The 16,396-nt window shown below is 38.1% G+C and overlaps 1 protein-coding gene across 1 annotated transcript; it reads left to right on the top strand.

The window, feature by feature from the left end:
* Nucleotides 1-1,359: 1,359 nt before the first annotated feature.
* On the top strand, nt 1,360-15,000 carry LOC128368386 (sterol 26-hydroxylase, mitochondrial). Its single transcript, XM_053329179.1, has 9 exons — nt 1,360-1,827; nt 3,882-4,072; nt 5,924-6,123; nt 7,246-7,443; nt 9,543-9,706; nt 9,919-10,085; nt 11,073-11,154; nt 11,356-11,565; nt 13,418-15,000. Exons 1-9 carry the CDS (start codon nt 1,561-1,563, stop codon nt 13,580-13,582), a joined length of 1,644 nt encoding a protein of 547 aa, XP_053185154.1. The 5' UTR covers nt 1,360-1,560; the 3' UTR covers nt 13,583-15,000.
* Nucleotides 15,001-16,396: the final 1,396 nt, after the last annotated feature.

Genomic DNA, 16,396 nt, shown 5'->3' with positions numbered 1-16,396 from the left:
GAGGAGGACGGTGGTTTCAGTGCATCATTTGTAAACTATGCAAGAGTCATTTCTATGTAGTAAAATAAAGATTTTAATTGTTTTGGTGTGCTTTTTTTTGGTATACATTTATTTATTTAAACTTGTAGTCGCCCTCTGGTGGCAGCATTCTTATCCATAAGTAGCTTCAATGCTGATATTAATGTATTGATCCAGTGAGGTAAAGTAAGTGTATGTGCAACAACAATACAAACCAGACAGGAAAAAAGAAGCAGTACACATTAAGTAGAAGAAAAGCATGAATGTAAATATTTACAAGATGCATTATAAATATATTTTGATGATAGTATTAATATGATGCAAAGCTAATTAGTATTTAATTTGAATGTATTTTACATAAAACAAACACAAGAATAGATTTAGTGCCATAAGAGTAATAGGGATAATGAATGAATAAAATTATATACAGTATTATTACATATGAAAATAACACGCTGTCATGATATCTAACATTAATAAAAAAATAAGGTTGTGATTCACATTTCTCATTTATACAATTTTCCAAAAGATTACACAATGGAAATTTTCAGTAGGTTACAAATATAACTTAGAATATATTGTTATATAATAGTTGAATAGTTACACAGACTGGTAGGGTTCCTTCATATTCTGTAAAACAATAATATGCCATCTCAGTTAATATAAGTGAATATTTACTTTCTGAGATCACTTTTTAACACGTCAGAACACTTTTCTCGGACTGAGGAGACTCTTCATGTCACAGCCTGTGAGGCTCTCTGGCAGCTGGCAACAGCTGGATCAACAATGCCAACAAAAAGACACACAAATTAAAAATCCACTCCTGACAAGACATATGAAAATACTTTGCTTGGAACAATAATGACACTTCCTTCTCCCTCTGCTTTGTTTAAATATGTTTTTCATAATTGTCATACTTTATTATCCAGTGGGCCGGTTCTGGCCCGTGAGCCCTATGTTTGACACCCCTGTGTTACATCAAAGCCACTGTAATGTCCATCTTATTTATTCAGCATGTTTCATATTATTCCGATATCATTCATTTTTATTAAGAAGAGACAATCTTGGTGATAACGGTGTGTGTTACTGCCTCTAGGTGGTGCTAAAATCAGACATTCTTCACAGTCTGGTGGAACTGACCTTTTCCACAGTAGCTCTACATTTTGATTCATCTCGTGATCAAGGTAGTTTGTGATGATCCATTAGATATGAAATAACCCCACTGCTGCAGCAGAGGTTCAGAGCAGTTATTTAAAGGTTGTTAGTTGTAGTGTAAAAGGCTTTAGGATGACTGTTCCCTCTTTCGAAGAAGCAAAGTCCACAGCTGAGGTTTGATTTACATGCTGCGTGACAGCAAACAAGCTGCGATTATTATCAGCCTGCACATCAGACAGACTCTCTCTCTCTCTCTCTCTCTCTCTCTCTCTCTCTCTCTCTCTCTCTCTCTCTATTTCTCTCTCTCTCTGTCTATCTGTCTGGAACGATCGCGCTTGTCTGGACCTGAGACGTCGCAGTACACAGTAAAGGATTAATCCGGTTAAAATGCTCAGTAAATCTCTGGTAAACATCGGACTGCGAGTGAACTATCAACAGAACAAAAGGATCCAGAGAGTGACGGCGGGATGGAGTTCAATCAAATATGCAGAAAACCACCGTCGAGACGCATCCTCGACCACCACCACCTCCACCTCCACCATGACACACAACACCAAACTCAAAACTATGGATGACCTGGGAGGACCAAGTTTTATGACTACATTATACTGGCTTTTTGTAAAAGGTTATTTCCAAACGACGCAACAATTGCAAGTAAGTCTGCATAGGGTTAGAAGGTGCAGTCATGTCTTGTGTTTCATTCAACAGTGTTGCACTTAGTCTGCATAGATTGCTCAAGTTCAACTGTGCAGCATAACCTAAAGGATCAGTTCACTAAATAAAACCTGCACACTGTATTTTCTACGTTACTTCTATTAGTTTGGGTTTATGTGCATTGGTTTTGCTGAGCTTGATAATGTGTGCATGCACCAGTTATAAATGATTATGAAATATTAACAAAGTCACCAGGCAAATTATATTAAATAAGTCCATGAACAATAATCAAACTCTGCAGTTATAGATTATTATGAATCATTAATAGGTGATTCATAATAAAAGGTAAGTGGTTGAACATTGCAGGTGTTTTCCTAAAGAATTAGATAAAGCAGATGTTATGGTTGGATAGAAAAGAGAGATCTTTTACAATTTGGCTTTAGTAAATGATTCATTAACCATTAACTAAGCCATAAATGAATACTTATTAACCACCAGTTGATATAAACTCTGCATGGGCAGTAATGAGACAGTTCAGCAGCTGTATTTTCAGTGCAAAGTCAGTGGGAATAGTGCCCCCTCCCAACCACACACACTAAAAATAGGCCAACTGACATTGATAGACTGGATAAAAGGGCAGCAGCTGCAAAACAGGAAGCCATTTATAGCATGCTACTGCAGTGACCCCTCCGTTCAACCACAGTACAACAGAGATCTAATCTTACCTTTAAACTCAAACAAACAACAAACGGCCTGCATCAAAAGTTTTTAGAACAGCGTGTACTGCAGTGCCTGAGGTTAGTGTCCACACTACATGGAAAAATAAGCATCTAAAATTCTGCTTAAGGCACAGTCCTCAGTCCCTCCTGGAACCTTCAAACAGATGTTTCTGCTTGCTTGTTTTACCTGAACAACATGCAATAGAGACATGACAGCAAAGGGAAGTGATTTACACATTGCACTATTTGTCTGAAACTATTGCAGAAATGTGAAACACTGATCAAACATAAATTCAAAATGTTTGGGCAGATAGAGAGAGAGAGAGAGTGAGAGAGAGAGAGAGAGAGAGAGAGAGAGAGAGAGAGAGAGAGAGAGAGAGAAAGAAGGAGGGAGAGAGAGAGAGAGAGAGAGAGAGAGCGATATCACTAAAATCTGCTCAATAATGAAGGTGTAATCACTAAGGAATTATATATCAGTGACACAGTGATGTAAATACTGAGAGAGGTTGAGGTTTGATATGCCACAATGCACTATACTGTATATAGAACCATCAATACAAGATTGAAATGGTTTCAGTATAGATTTATCATATGCTTACTCATTACTCCCATTCTCTTCCATCACTTGTTCAAAAATAATCCAGACATATGTGCAAGGGGACATTAATATATGGTTTGTGAAAGTAACAGGAGATGCACACTTTCTGTGTAAATACTACATAGATCTTATCAGATATCATTTCATTAGCATTACCTGTCTGCCCACATCTTTGCAACCTGTTTGTCTTTCCTGGGGATATGAAAATATTAAGAACTATGGCAAATATGATCAGGCTTTGTTTCCTAAAGGCAAATGATTCTATTGCACTTCAGTGTGTTTATTTTTATGAATTAATTTATGAAAAACACACTAAACATTTGATCATTCTATTCAATCACTTTGGTATGTGGTACCCAAGATATCATGTTGCACCTGAACGTGTGTTTCTTTAACAGGTCAGCTACATTATCTCCACAACATCATAAACCTCAACCCTAACCCTCAATATAACACAACATTCCACATGAGCTGTTTGCACAGTTATTTTGACAATTTCTACAAATAGTGCAAACCATTTTAACGTGCTACTGTACCGAATTAAAGTTGTAGAAATGAAGATAACCTTCATTATAGATGCCTACACAAAAGGCAAATGTGTATGTGTGTGTGTGTGTGTAGTGTCACATCTGGAAGGCCTGATGAGTGCATTATTTTCTGACTCCAGTAGGCAACTGACTAAAATCATTGTTCACATCAACAACCTGATTAATACTCAACTCCAACTTCTCTGCTAGATAGAGCACAGCAAGATCTACGGTCCCCTGTGGAAGTCCACATACGGCCCCCTGGTAGTGGTCAACGTGGCCAGCGCCGAGCTGATAGAGCAGGTGTTGAGGCAGGAGGGGAGGCTACCGGTTCGGACAGACATGCCGCACTGGAGGGGATACAGAGAGCTCAGGAACCTGGCCCACGGACCCCTGACAGAGTGAGTGAAGCCTCCCCTACACATCACTGAAGATAAGATAAGATAAGAACTCTTAGTACTCCCTCATGTGTTATTTAGTGTAGTTACCATAAACCAATAGTCATACAGCACACCTGGGGGCAGGAGTAGCCTACTTTGCTTTCTGTAGCTTTTATTTATGTTTTTATATTATCAATGGATCACATGAGTAATTATATTATGAAGTGCTCATTCGTAACAATGAACCCACTTTTTAAAAAAATGCTTTTTCTGTGATTGTCTCCCTGAATGCCTGAGAAGTGCCAACAGAATTTCATTGTGCAATTGTACAATGACAATAAAGTCTTCTAAGTTTATAGTACCTAAACTTACTCAGCAGTTTACCTCAAGTGTACAGAGCATTTAAGCATTTTTCAGCTCATTGTTTTTATTGTTTTATGTTCATCTCACTTCCAGTTTTGAACCAGTTGTTTTACATTAAAAACAACTAAAAACCCACCATGCACTACCTGCCCAGTACCTAACCACAGACATACAAAGACTAGCTGGTGAAGAAAGTAGAACATTTAGCTGCTAAAGAGGCATAACTTTAGGACAGAAAACAGAGCGACAAGAACTTTGAATATTAGTCTTATAATTCATCAGGTGTACACAAACATGTCTCAAAGTGAATGTTAATGTTGTTCCACATCTGCTCATCAACTTAAAAGCTAATATTTTAGCTTTAAAGATTAAAGCTAAGTCTTTTTGCTTAGCCTACTGTTTAAAGCTAACATATTAGCATATATATTAGCATCTTTTAGCTTATCATTTAAAGCTAAAATATTAGCATCTTTTAGCTTACTGTTTAAAGAAGAGATAAGAGTTAATACAATAAAAGATGCTAATATTACCTTTAAACAGTAAGCTAAAAGATGCTAATATTACCTTTAAACAGTAAGCTAAAAGATGCTAATATTAGCTTTAAACAATAAACTAAAAGATGCTAACACACTTATTCAGCTGCCTCCTAACAGTCATAAAGGACATTATGCAGTTTAAATTTAAAATGCACACACATGTAAACCAGGTTAAAACACATTCAGTACCTTTCAAAAGTTTGGACATATTTTCTCATTCAAGTGAAAGGTGTGCTGTGGCATTGACTCCATACAAGATCTCAATGCCTTTGTAATCCCATGAAGAAAATAATCTGATTTTAAAAAGGAATTCAAGTTGTACTTTATGTGTACAGGGTTCAGAACATGACACATGAGGGGCAGGTGGGGAGGGACAAAGGATCAGTTTTGCCCCTGGGTCACTTTAGCAGTCTAAACATCATCAACAGCTTCATAACAAATTTGGTACAGGCAAAAACATCTGTTCTTCCTCCCAGGTGTTGTACTCTCACCTCAATAAAACCTGAAGAGGCTCGTGACCCATAATTCTCTTTGACTAATAAAAGCTTTCCAATATTCAGTCTTTCCTGTCAGACCTGTTGTGGCAACACATGTCACGGCTGGTGAATGTCAGACAGCACACATTCCATGGCAACAGAGCTGAGAGGCTCAGAGAAATAAGAGCTATCCGGCTTTGACTACACATGCAACATTTGTAACATGAGTACTAACTATTCATTGTTGATATTGGTCTTTTCATAAGATTTTTGATAGTAAGAACAACATAAGAGAATATAGAATACCATCAGTGTTGTCCTTTATGGAAAATAAGTAAAATACAGTAAATACAGTCAACCCATGGTTCCAAAAGCTAAATAATAAAAAAAAATCCAGTGAAATGACCAAATGCAATCCAGTCTTACCCTCACAACTTTAGAACAATTACTCTAACAACTGTATGTGTCATTGTTTGTGTATTAAATCCTCTTTGTAGGATGGGTCCAAAGTGGCAGCGCATCCGCAGCATCCTGAACCCTCGGATGCTGAAGCCCAAACACGTCTCCTCCTACACCAACACCATCAACGAGGTGGTGACAGACTTCATCGACAAAGTGGACCGGCTGAGGCAAACCACCGGCGGAGGAGTTATGGTCAACGACCTGACACCAGAACTCTACAAATTTGCTTTTGAAGGTCAGCAAAATACAGAGTCAAACAAATGAAATATATTTTCATTTTAATCAAACACAAATCTTTTTATTTTAGATACATGAAAACGCCTTGATATGTAAAAAACTATTAGTAAGTATATGCAATGTAATGCTTAAATTACACCTTGACCTCTTTATGCAGGTGGAGCAGAGCACTTGACTGGTATTTGTGGTGCAATACTTTCAGTCAGTGTTATTTACACAGTGTTGACTTTGACACAGTCACTCAGCCTTTTGGCCTTGACAGCTGATTAGATACCATGAGATAAACTGTGGGTTTAATCCTACTAGTACATTAGAGTGTATGACCACACCAGCAAGTGTAGGTTCATTAACCTTTAATCAGGGTCCCTTTCTAAGTTGTAATATATAAGGTTTTGAATGATAGCAAACAGCAGATTAATGTCTATCATTTTCAAATGAGGTGTTCATATTAGCCATAGGGTTAGTCATACAGTGTGTGTGCTCTGAAATGGAGGAAAACCAGAAACCGGTTCTATTAAAAGCACTCCACTTCCCCTAAAAAAACTGAATAGGGCTTTAGTTTTAGTTTTTTATATGTAGCAAAGTGTCTAGTTCAGTTTTAAAGTATTCATTTATTCTTCAGATTGCAGCTCAGAAAGTCAAATCAATACTTCACCTGAATGTTTGCAGGGCCTGGGATAGACCTTCTGGTAATACTCTTTTCAACTAACTTTAAAGTAATTGCTCTTGCACTTATTAATAGATTTAGCACATTTCGGATTCAATATTGATTCAATAGGTAGAACAAAGTTCATAAGATACATGGTATATATCAATGTAATCAATGCATGTATCACATGTACATTTATACTTCACTGACTATATTATTGATGCTTGTTGTAAGTGTGCTGTCTGTTTGCTTTGGGTTGTAGCTTCCACTTGGAAAATGAAATAAAGAATTGGTCACAAAAATGTATTCATCCATTAAGGGATAAAAAAAGAGGTACACACTCTGTTTTGGGTTTTTTTTTGTTCCCAAAATATTCAATAGTTTTTACTTTAAAGCAGTACAGGAGTCACCACCTCTTTCTGTTCTGTGTTTTACATATCTAACGCGTGTCTATAATCATTTAAAATGCAGGAATCTGTTCAGTGTTGTTTGAGACCCGTATGGGCTGCATGAACGAGGAGGTGCCCGAGGAGACCCAGAAGTTCATCTTCTCCGTGGGGGAAATGTTCAGGCTCTCCCCCATCATTGTCCTCTTCCCCAAGTCTGTCTGGCCCAAACTGCCTTTCTGGAAGCAGTTTGTGGCGGTCTGGGATCATCTCTTCAAAGTCGGTGAGCAGCATTAGTTTGAAGCAGTGAATCTGTCGCATGTTTTTACAGGATGCATGCATTTGTTACAGAAAGAACACTTCATCACTAACAGAAAAAGCTGCGTGTGGAATGTGAACTTGGATTTCCACTTAAATGATTCCTGTGATTTTTATATAAACAAAGAAAACTCATGTTTACATTCAGTGTTATTTCCTGAAACAAACTGGGCCAAATCCAATGGAGTGTGCCCGCTAATAGCACCGTGAATTGGTCACAATCTGACCCAGTTTTAAAGTTCTATTCACAGATTTTGTGCTAATGATATACCAATGCAAAAACACCCAAAGGTTCTGCAGCTCAGTACAATCTGCCCTTGTTTTATATTTGACTGAGTGGGCAGAGCAGTTTCTGCACACAGAGAAAGCCTTTGAGTAGAACCCAGCCTTCATGTAGTTTTCTTCTTTGACTTCTCTAGTCTTTCACATGAATAACACAATCTACTGAAATGTCAAATGTCAGAAAACAGCTTTTAATGTGATTCAGGCAGGTCTGAAACGTGTTAGATTAATGTCTGAACTTTACAATAACATTCAGGTGTCACTGAATGTAACATCAGTACAGCGTCACACAGCAGCTGAAATGATTAGTACATCTCCAAACTGAGAAAGAGGCTGTGCACATTTACACACACAGCACAGCAGCAGTAACTTTATTAATAGCTGATTGGTCAGGATATGATGGTAATTAATCTTCTGTGTTCTGTGTTGATGATGAAGAAGTCAGCTGTTATATTGTGAGATTGTTTGTAATAAAGCAGAACATATGGATGAACCCTGAGCTCCATCAGAGCTGTCAGGACATTTAAAGGGTCTAGTTGCCTCAGGAATAAAGGCAAATATACAAACAAGAATAGTTTTTAAAGCCTTTGGGATAATAGTTCCAGAAAACCATTATTATTGATGAAAAAAAGATGCTTTTAGTCCTCCTCCCCACCATCACCACTGTGAGGAATGTGCTCTTGCATGTATATGGAGCAACAGTTGAGCCATCTGCTGCTTCCTATCAAAGCTTATTGTCACAAAAGGTTACTCGAGGCCGGCTTCATGGCCATTTGTCAGGTTCCGTTATCACCTAATATCAAGGACACTACTTTGCCTGTTGAGATGACTCCGTCAAAGGACAAAGTCCATCTCACAGGTCATGCAACCCTTACTGTTCCACATCAATGGCTGTAGCATAGACTGTACTGTATATAAAGGTGGATGTAGGAAGGTGTGATGTCACCCATTGGTTTGCATTGAGTCAAAGTCTGTTCACATGTAGATATGAGTTTACCCTGACCTTAATACCGGCAATGGCATCGGTAGACAGCATTGCCACATAAGACATGGGTGATGTGGTCAATGAGAGGCTAACATTTATCTTATCAGAGTGCTTCACATAAAACATCAAATGCATCAGGACAGAATAGAAGAGCAACACATGGCAATATAAAAATACATTTAAAAGGATTAAACATGTTACATTTGAAATAAAATGAAGCTAAAATAGAACAAGAGATAAAAACAGGAGAAAAAAGTTACAGTGCAGTGTGAGATATTAACCCTAAAATTGTGATTTAATAAAAAAGCACAGAAAAGTCAAAAAGAGAGTTGGAGCTGACATGCAGTCTTCTGGGAGTTTGTTCCAGATATGTGGAGCATAAACCACGAATGCTGCTCCTCCATGTTTAGTTTTGACCCTGGGGATAGAAAGCAGACCTGTCCCAGATGACCTCAGAGGTTTGGATCTTTCAAAACATAAACAGAGAAGTTGAGGCTTTTTGAATGGGAGTCTGGTGGAGCATCTAGTGGCCGTCGGTGGTATTGCACTTTCACAGACTTCCTTATTGGCTTGACCCAACCTGAAGTTGTGGAAGTTGGAGTTTGGTCTGAATAAGACTCCCCACTGTGTGTCTGTTTTGCCATCTCGTGGGCTAAAGTGGTTTCTTGCCCTCGTCTCCCGTCAGTTTTGCATCTGATATGATCAGCTAAACGGATATATTCCTGGAACTTAGGTGCTATTGTGGATTTTGATGTTTATCAGTCTGTATGTGACTGTCAGCTTTTTGCGTCACCTAGCTGAGGAGCTGGTGCAGAAAAAAATTGAGGAGATCCAGGAGAAGGTGGACCTGGACCAGAATGTGGAGGGAGCATACCTCACACACCTGCTGCTCAGTGAAAAGATGACCGTCACTGAGATCCTGGGCAGCATCACTGAGCTCCTGCTGGCAGGGGTGGACACGGTGAGTACATGCTGATGTGTGTGTGTGTGTATGACATGATGGATATGTAATGGTTCAGTGTGAAACAACCTACACTTAAAAACTTTCACTTTTCAATGAAATTTAGCCCATTTTGAACAGATGTCTTTTGACCTCTGAATTAGAGCTCACTGAGAGGGCACAAGCTGAAACATCAAACAACAGAAGATAACTCTGTGAATGCTCTGTTGCAGACCTCCAACACTATCGTATGGTCTCTGTACCATTTGGCAAAGGAGACAGAGATCCAAGAACAGTTATACCAGGAAGTGATAAGTGTTTGCCCCGGAGACAAAGTGCCAACCAGTGATGACATCGCTCGGATGCCATACCTGAAGGCCATCATCAGGGAGACGCTACGGTTAGAGGGTTTCTTTCATTTTTATCAATATATTTCACCAACAGAAACACCTGGTGGCAGATAACCAGGAGCTCGTTTGGTTATGTTGAAGTGGGCAGAACCTGATTATCACCTAAAACATGGAAATCTCACTTTCAGATTAAGGTGTCACTTAGAGGAATAGTTTGTCATCTTGGAAAATATTTAGCTTTTTCTTATTTGCTTTCTTGCTGAAAGTAAGATGAGAAAATTTATAGTCACATATCTGTCTGCTCAATATGTCTGTTGTTTTTCCAACCCAGTTTAGATGAAACCTCGCCCATTTCTGTAATACGGAAGCTTCGATGGCTGTGTTACCATGCAGCTGCGGTCCTGGGAAATAGCTTGTAATCCAGTCAACTACACCAAACCAACATAATGACTGACAGAATTGTAAGACCAATGAGTGATAAGATTGGAGTAACAAGACTGACAGATACTGAATTACATCCCCACAGTTGCTGTCATGCCTCACTGCTTTCCAGAGTTAGGAATTAGCACGTTAGCTAGCTAATTCTGGTCTCATTTGTGGTCTGATGAACAATAAATTCATCAAATTCAGTGTCTCATTTTGCAGAACAAGCGTGAGCACAGTTTCCATGGGAACACAGCTGTCAAGACTTGCGTATTACAGAAGTGAGCATAGTTTCATCTGAACTTCGTTGGAAAAACGATACATGCAGCCAGGAGACAGTTAGCTTAGCATTAACATTAGATGTAGCTTACCTGTCTTATTCCAAAGGTAACACAAACCCACCTACTCACACCAGTAATTAACATTAACACATTTTGTTGTTTAATCCATACAAAAACCAAAATGTAAAGACATCAAATTGTGTTTTTCAAATAAACACAGGCTAAAAGTTTGCTAGCTGAACAGTATTCAGTGTTCTATAGTTACAATAAATAAGTTGCTTTTCAGACAGAAGGCTGTTGTGTTGATGCCTCACTCTGTTCTTTGGTCTCCAGGCTGTATCCAGTGGTGCCAGGAAATGCTCGTCTCACTGTTGAAAATGAGATTGTGGTTGGAGATCATCTCTTCCCCAAAAGGGTGAGACACACATCTGACACTGCTGGCTAAATTCAAGATCAGACATGACAAGTTGCTTCACACAAAAAGATAAAAACAAGAGATGTCTGTAATGCCCTGCCACAATGCATGTCAGTATATACAACTGAAACCTTGAAACCCTAACCCTAACCCTTGATGGTCATTCAACTCACTAAATCAAATGTGGTCTTCCTCTCACAGACGCTCTTCCACCTCTGCCACTACGCCGTCTCCTATGATGAGAATGTTTTCCCCGAGCCTCACACCTTCCTGCCGCAGCGCTGGCTCCGAGGGGCAGAGGAGGAGAAGTTCAGGCAGCACCCATTTGGTTCAGTGCCGTTCGGTTTTGGTATCCGGGCGTGCCTGGGCCGACGGGTGGCTGAGCTGGAGATGTATCTCCTCCTGTCGAGGGTAAGAACATGTCAATGCTGCTATTACCATAACTATATAAAGGAGAAGGAGAAATAAGCAACTTGTTTCTCTGGTCCTAGCCCCATTCTATACTAATCAGTTAACATAAAGATTAATATAGTCAAACTAATCTTCTATCTTTATTCTCTTTATACATCATTTAGCAAATTAGCCACAACCCACAGATAATTATCAACATCTGTGCAGCTCTGGGGAGGTTTTTTTTGTTTTCACGGCACATTTACTGTGTGGTCTGGTCTCAGTGTTTATCACACCATTTTCAGCAGCAGCAGGCAGCTGTTTTGAGCAAACAAGCTCTAATAAACCTACAGTACACTACCTGCCCAGCACCAAACAGCAGACAGACACAGTTGGAGACTAGCTATTGAAGAAGGTGGAGAATTAATCAGCTAAAGAGACTTTTTCTCAGGAGAGGGTGGAACACTACAAACAGAGCTAAAGAGAATAATGGACTTACATTCATATAATGGACACATGCACAACTCAGAATGAAAGCCCAGTGTTGCTCCAACACCTTTTAAAAATAAGATGATTAACAAACATAAAACTGAGGCATAAATATTATTATATATATGAATGTTGTAATGGATTATGTTATGTATAAGAATCTTGGTGCTTTTTGGAGTATACAACTATGCATATATAAGGAAATATGTGTATATATGTGCATTATGTATTATATATATAAATGTTTGTTATGTACATTGGGATCTATTTGAGAGACTCATGCAATAATGGTCGGTGTCTAATGCTAAAGCTAAAGTAGTCACAAAAAAAAATCCCCATCAAAAAGCAATTAATGTAATTTGAAGATATATTTATAAAAGCTAGCAGTTCACAAACAAATACCTGCAAACTGATCAAACCCACATTAGATGATTAGATGAAATGGGTATTCTTGAACATAACAGTATTAATATGAGAATGATTTGCTAATGAAGCCAAAAACATGCCTATCAGTTTTGACCTCTATGACATCACTTGCTCTCTGATAAATGTGAAGAGTGTCAACACTGAGAAGGTTTTTCAATTTCATAAAGATCGGGTGTCAACAAACAAATCCAGCATAAGCAGCAACAGGATGTTACAACAGTTTCATTTTCATGTCAGTTAGGATTTAATCTCACTGGCCCAAACTGTCATCACCTCCTGCCTTCGTTTGCATGAGATGAAACAGCAAAGATTAGGGTGTAGTTTGCTCTGCCAACTAAAAAGTTAAGCTTTATGTACTATTATCTTAATTTTCATCAAATTCACTTTAACTGTTTGTTCAATCAAGTTGAACTTTTTGTACTTCCAGTGAAATGGCACTCTGTGTGATTGAAGCACCAGTATGTGTTTGGGGAATATTATCCTTCTACTAACCTCACTTTGGATTTAATATTTAATTATGTTAACATCACAGTTGTGTCTTTTCTGTACTTTATTTACATCAGTGATCATGGGCTCTTGCAGCATACAAAATAACATATTATAATCATGTGAACTGAGCAAGTTGAACAATGTCCTCTGTTGTCACTCCATGGAAATCTGTTGCTTTTCAGCTACATTCAGAGAGCAGCACTGACCTGTAGTAACAGTCCAAGCTGAGCTCAGAGGTTTGGCTGCTCTGTTTTTTGTTAGTCTTGGCATTTAAGATGAATACAAACCACCAATCAGTCAGTCATCTGACTTTGGACTGAGTCACTTCAGCCAAAAACTACAGTGATAATTCATGTAGCTGGCGAGAAGTTAGTAATCATTAACTGGAATCTGGACTGTGCCCCTCACAGCAGTAAATACCTTGCTCCCAAATATCATTGCATTCATATGTCTCTGTTTTGTTTTTAAGGTGATAAAGCACTATGAGGTGAGGCGGGACCCTGCTGGAACCGAGGTCGAGCCGATCACCAGAACCCTGCTTTGCCCTGCTAAACCCATCAACCTGCAGTTCCTGGACAGAAGAGTGCAGCAGCAGGAGGAGCCGAGAGCAGCAGCAGCAGGGGTTTCTCTCTGAGCTGTATTAGTATTCACACTGCATTACCGTCCTGTCGACAAGCACTTGTTTATAGGGCGTTCACATCATGAGGACTTGGCTGGAATGCTTCAAGACTGTGAGTTAAAACACAAGGTGATCGGAGAAGTATTAACAGCACAGAGTATCATGTAATATGTATAGTATTTTCATGTAAATATCAATACTTAAACCTACAAGGACTGTTCTTTCCTCTGAGGAATTGTTTAGTTTCATGTATTTTCTCTGTTGTTTTCACGGTGGCCTTACAGTAGAAATGATCTGGATCAAAGATGAGAAGGACTGACTGGATCCTTTCTGTGTGGAGTTTGTATGTTTTCCTCATGTTTGTGTGGGATACTCCTGCTGTTGCCCTTACAGGATAAAGCTGCCATTATTTTTATTTTTATTTTTATTTTTTAGGGGTTAACAAATCCCAAGAAAGGGCCTGTCACAATAACTACTTTCATTGGACGATATATTGTCTTAGAAATAATCGCGATAAACAATATTATTGTCATTTTATACCACTGATAAAAAGGTAATATAATAGCATGATAATGCATTGGGATTGGAGAGTGGGCACTATATCAATATATAGATATGATGATGTTGATAACTACGTTATTGTACAATAAATTGATAATGTAATTATTGTGACAGGCCTACCCATGAAAAGACCAAAACCAAACAACGTGTCAGTCCGTCCACACAGACAGTATATAGTTTAATTTAAAAATGTAGTTGTTTAAATCCTGAAACATCTGGTCACTGTAGGATTCACATAGATTTTCACAAAGCAGAAGTAAACAGTTGTTCTTGACTATTTTCAGCAGTATTTTTCTCCAGGGTTCCATCAGTTCACTACTTTGTTCCACACTGGAATATCTCAACAACCATGAGATGGATTATCATAAAATCGGTGCACACATTCATGTTTCTCACAGGATGACTTGTTATTATTCTCATAATCTACTGACTTTTTTCATCTATAACCGTTATCAGAACATAATTTTACAGTGTACGACCAAATACCTGCTAAACTCATGACATTCCCATCAGCCTGAGCAGTAGTTGGTCCTTATTGATAAATGTTAGCATGCTGACACACTAAACATAGATGGTGAAAATGTGAAGATTATTTTTTAACTTTTACAATGTTCAAAAACTGTTTGCATCACCGATTGATGTGCTTTCATTTTTTTCAAGTCACTGAACAATAATGTCTTTACTGAACATGTTAAAAAGCGTAGAAAGTGTTAGAAAGCATTAGCTGGCATTGTAACATGGACATACAAGGTTTTTTATCCTTCAGGCAAAATGTTTGCAGCTATATCAGTGTTTCTTCTATATGCAGACTGTAATGTTAGTTTTTAATGTTTAGAAATATGATTTATTTTACAATAAAAATGTCGAAGCTGTGTTGTTTGTGCAGAATCACATCATGTTTCATACAGTGTCTCAGTGGCTTTATGTAATAAACATTTCAGACTCCATTCAACTGTGAAAGTGATATCCTGGATTTGAATCACGGCCGCAATTCATCTGTCGTCTTTAGTTTGTCTAATAAAGGAAGGAAGTGGTTGTAAGTATGCAGACTGTAAAACTGCTCATTTTTGTGAGTGCTGCTGATAAAAACTGTTCACCGCATGGCAGGAAGGGAATGGAAACTACTGACAGCTGCACACATTTCAAATGAATTGCAGGTGATGCAGTTATTGAAAGAAAAATATTATATCTTTGGAAAAGTATTTTGTTTCCAATCTATCAAGTTTAATTACCAGCAGCGTTATATAGTTTCAGTTTTATTCAGAGCACAAATCATCAGTATAAAATGGTTAATTATGTTTGTGTGTACTAATAGCAAAAACAGTACAATGACAAAAATCTCATTGCTAATACATAAAGAACCACATACCTGTACAATAACTTTACAAATATGAAATTCAGTCTACACATATACACAAAAGTATTCAGAATCTTTACTTAAATAAAAGTACAGTCCAACACAGCAATGTAAAAATACTCCATTAGAAGTAAAAGTCCTGCATGTGAAATATTGGCAGCAATTCTATCACTATTTGGTGGAGCTGTTAACAACTGAAATGTGAGCCTGACTACACACTGCTTTATGGTTTCATCTTTAACAATGTGTTGTATTTTAAAAGCTTGTTATATTATCCATTGTGTCAAATCTGCATCTGAAAGGTAACTCAAGTCTGGTACAAAAAAGACTTTCCTTCTTAAACACAATTCTACAATTCCTATTTTACACTTGTTGGCACTATACATTTGTTTATTTTCTGCTGTTGTCTTTAGTAGACCTATGCTGCTCTCTTGTGGACTGTTATGGTATTACATGAATTTCCAATAATCTAATTTAGGCTAATTGCTTTGTTTACTCCTTTGCAGGGACAGTGCACATTAATAAATATTACTGCAGATGTGTCCCAGATGTTAGTCCCACATGCTGCAGATGTTAGTGTCATCCTAACATGACACGGTGCCATTTGCCGAAGAGAGTTTACACAGAGAGTTTACTGTCTTGCTCTGGGACACTTTTGCCGGACTGAGATACTGATGAGTTGATGACCTCAGACATCATTACTCCTGTTCATTACCATTTAAAGTAACTGCTCTGGTAATGATAAATGCTCAGTTTTTAAAGCATGACAGTGATGATTACAAAACCACTAAATATTACAACATCATGACTTTTGCAATGGGACCCAATTAGATGAAGTCCCTTTTTCCACACAGCTGCATTTATCAGCATGAAGTGATATTTAAGTTTTAAACCTTTTACCACAATCTTTA

This window comes from Scomber japonicus, chromosome 11 (assembly GCF_027409825.1).
Source record: "Scomber japonicus isolate fScoJap1 chromosome 11, fScoJap1.pri, whole genome shotgun sequence".
NCBI lineage: Eukaryota > Metazoa > Chordata > Actinopteri > Scombriformes > Scombridae > Scomber > Scomber japonicus.
The sequence above is the reverse complement of the archived record's forward strand: the minus strand, read 5'-3'. Positions and strand labels throughout refer to the sequence as shown.

What these genes read in the sequence shown, in the direction of transcription:
- LOC128368386 (XM_053329179.1), top strand. Translation starts at nt 1,561, where the DNA reads ATGCTCAGTAAATCTCTGGTAAACATCGGACTGCGAGTGAACTATCAA. An exon ending in GCCCACGGACCCCTGACAGA is followed by an intron (nt 4,073 to 5,923) that starts GTGAGTGAAGCC and finishes TCCTCTTTGTAG; the next exon opens with GATGGGTCCAAAGTGGCAGC. An exon ending in ATCATCAGGGAGACGCTACG is followed by an intron (nt 10,086 to 11,072) that starts GTTAGAGGGTTT and finishes TTTGGTCTCCAG; the next exon opens with GCTGTATCCAGTGGTGCCAG.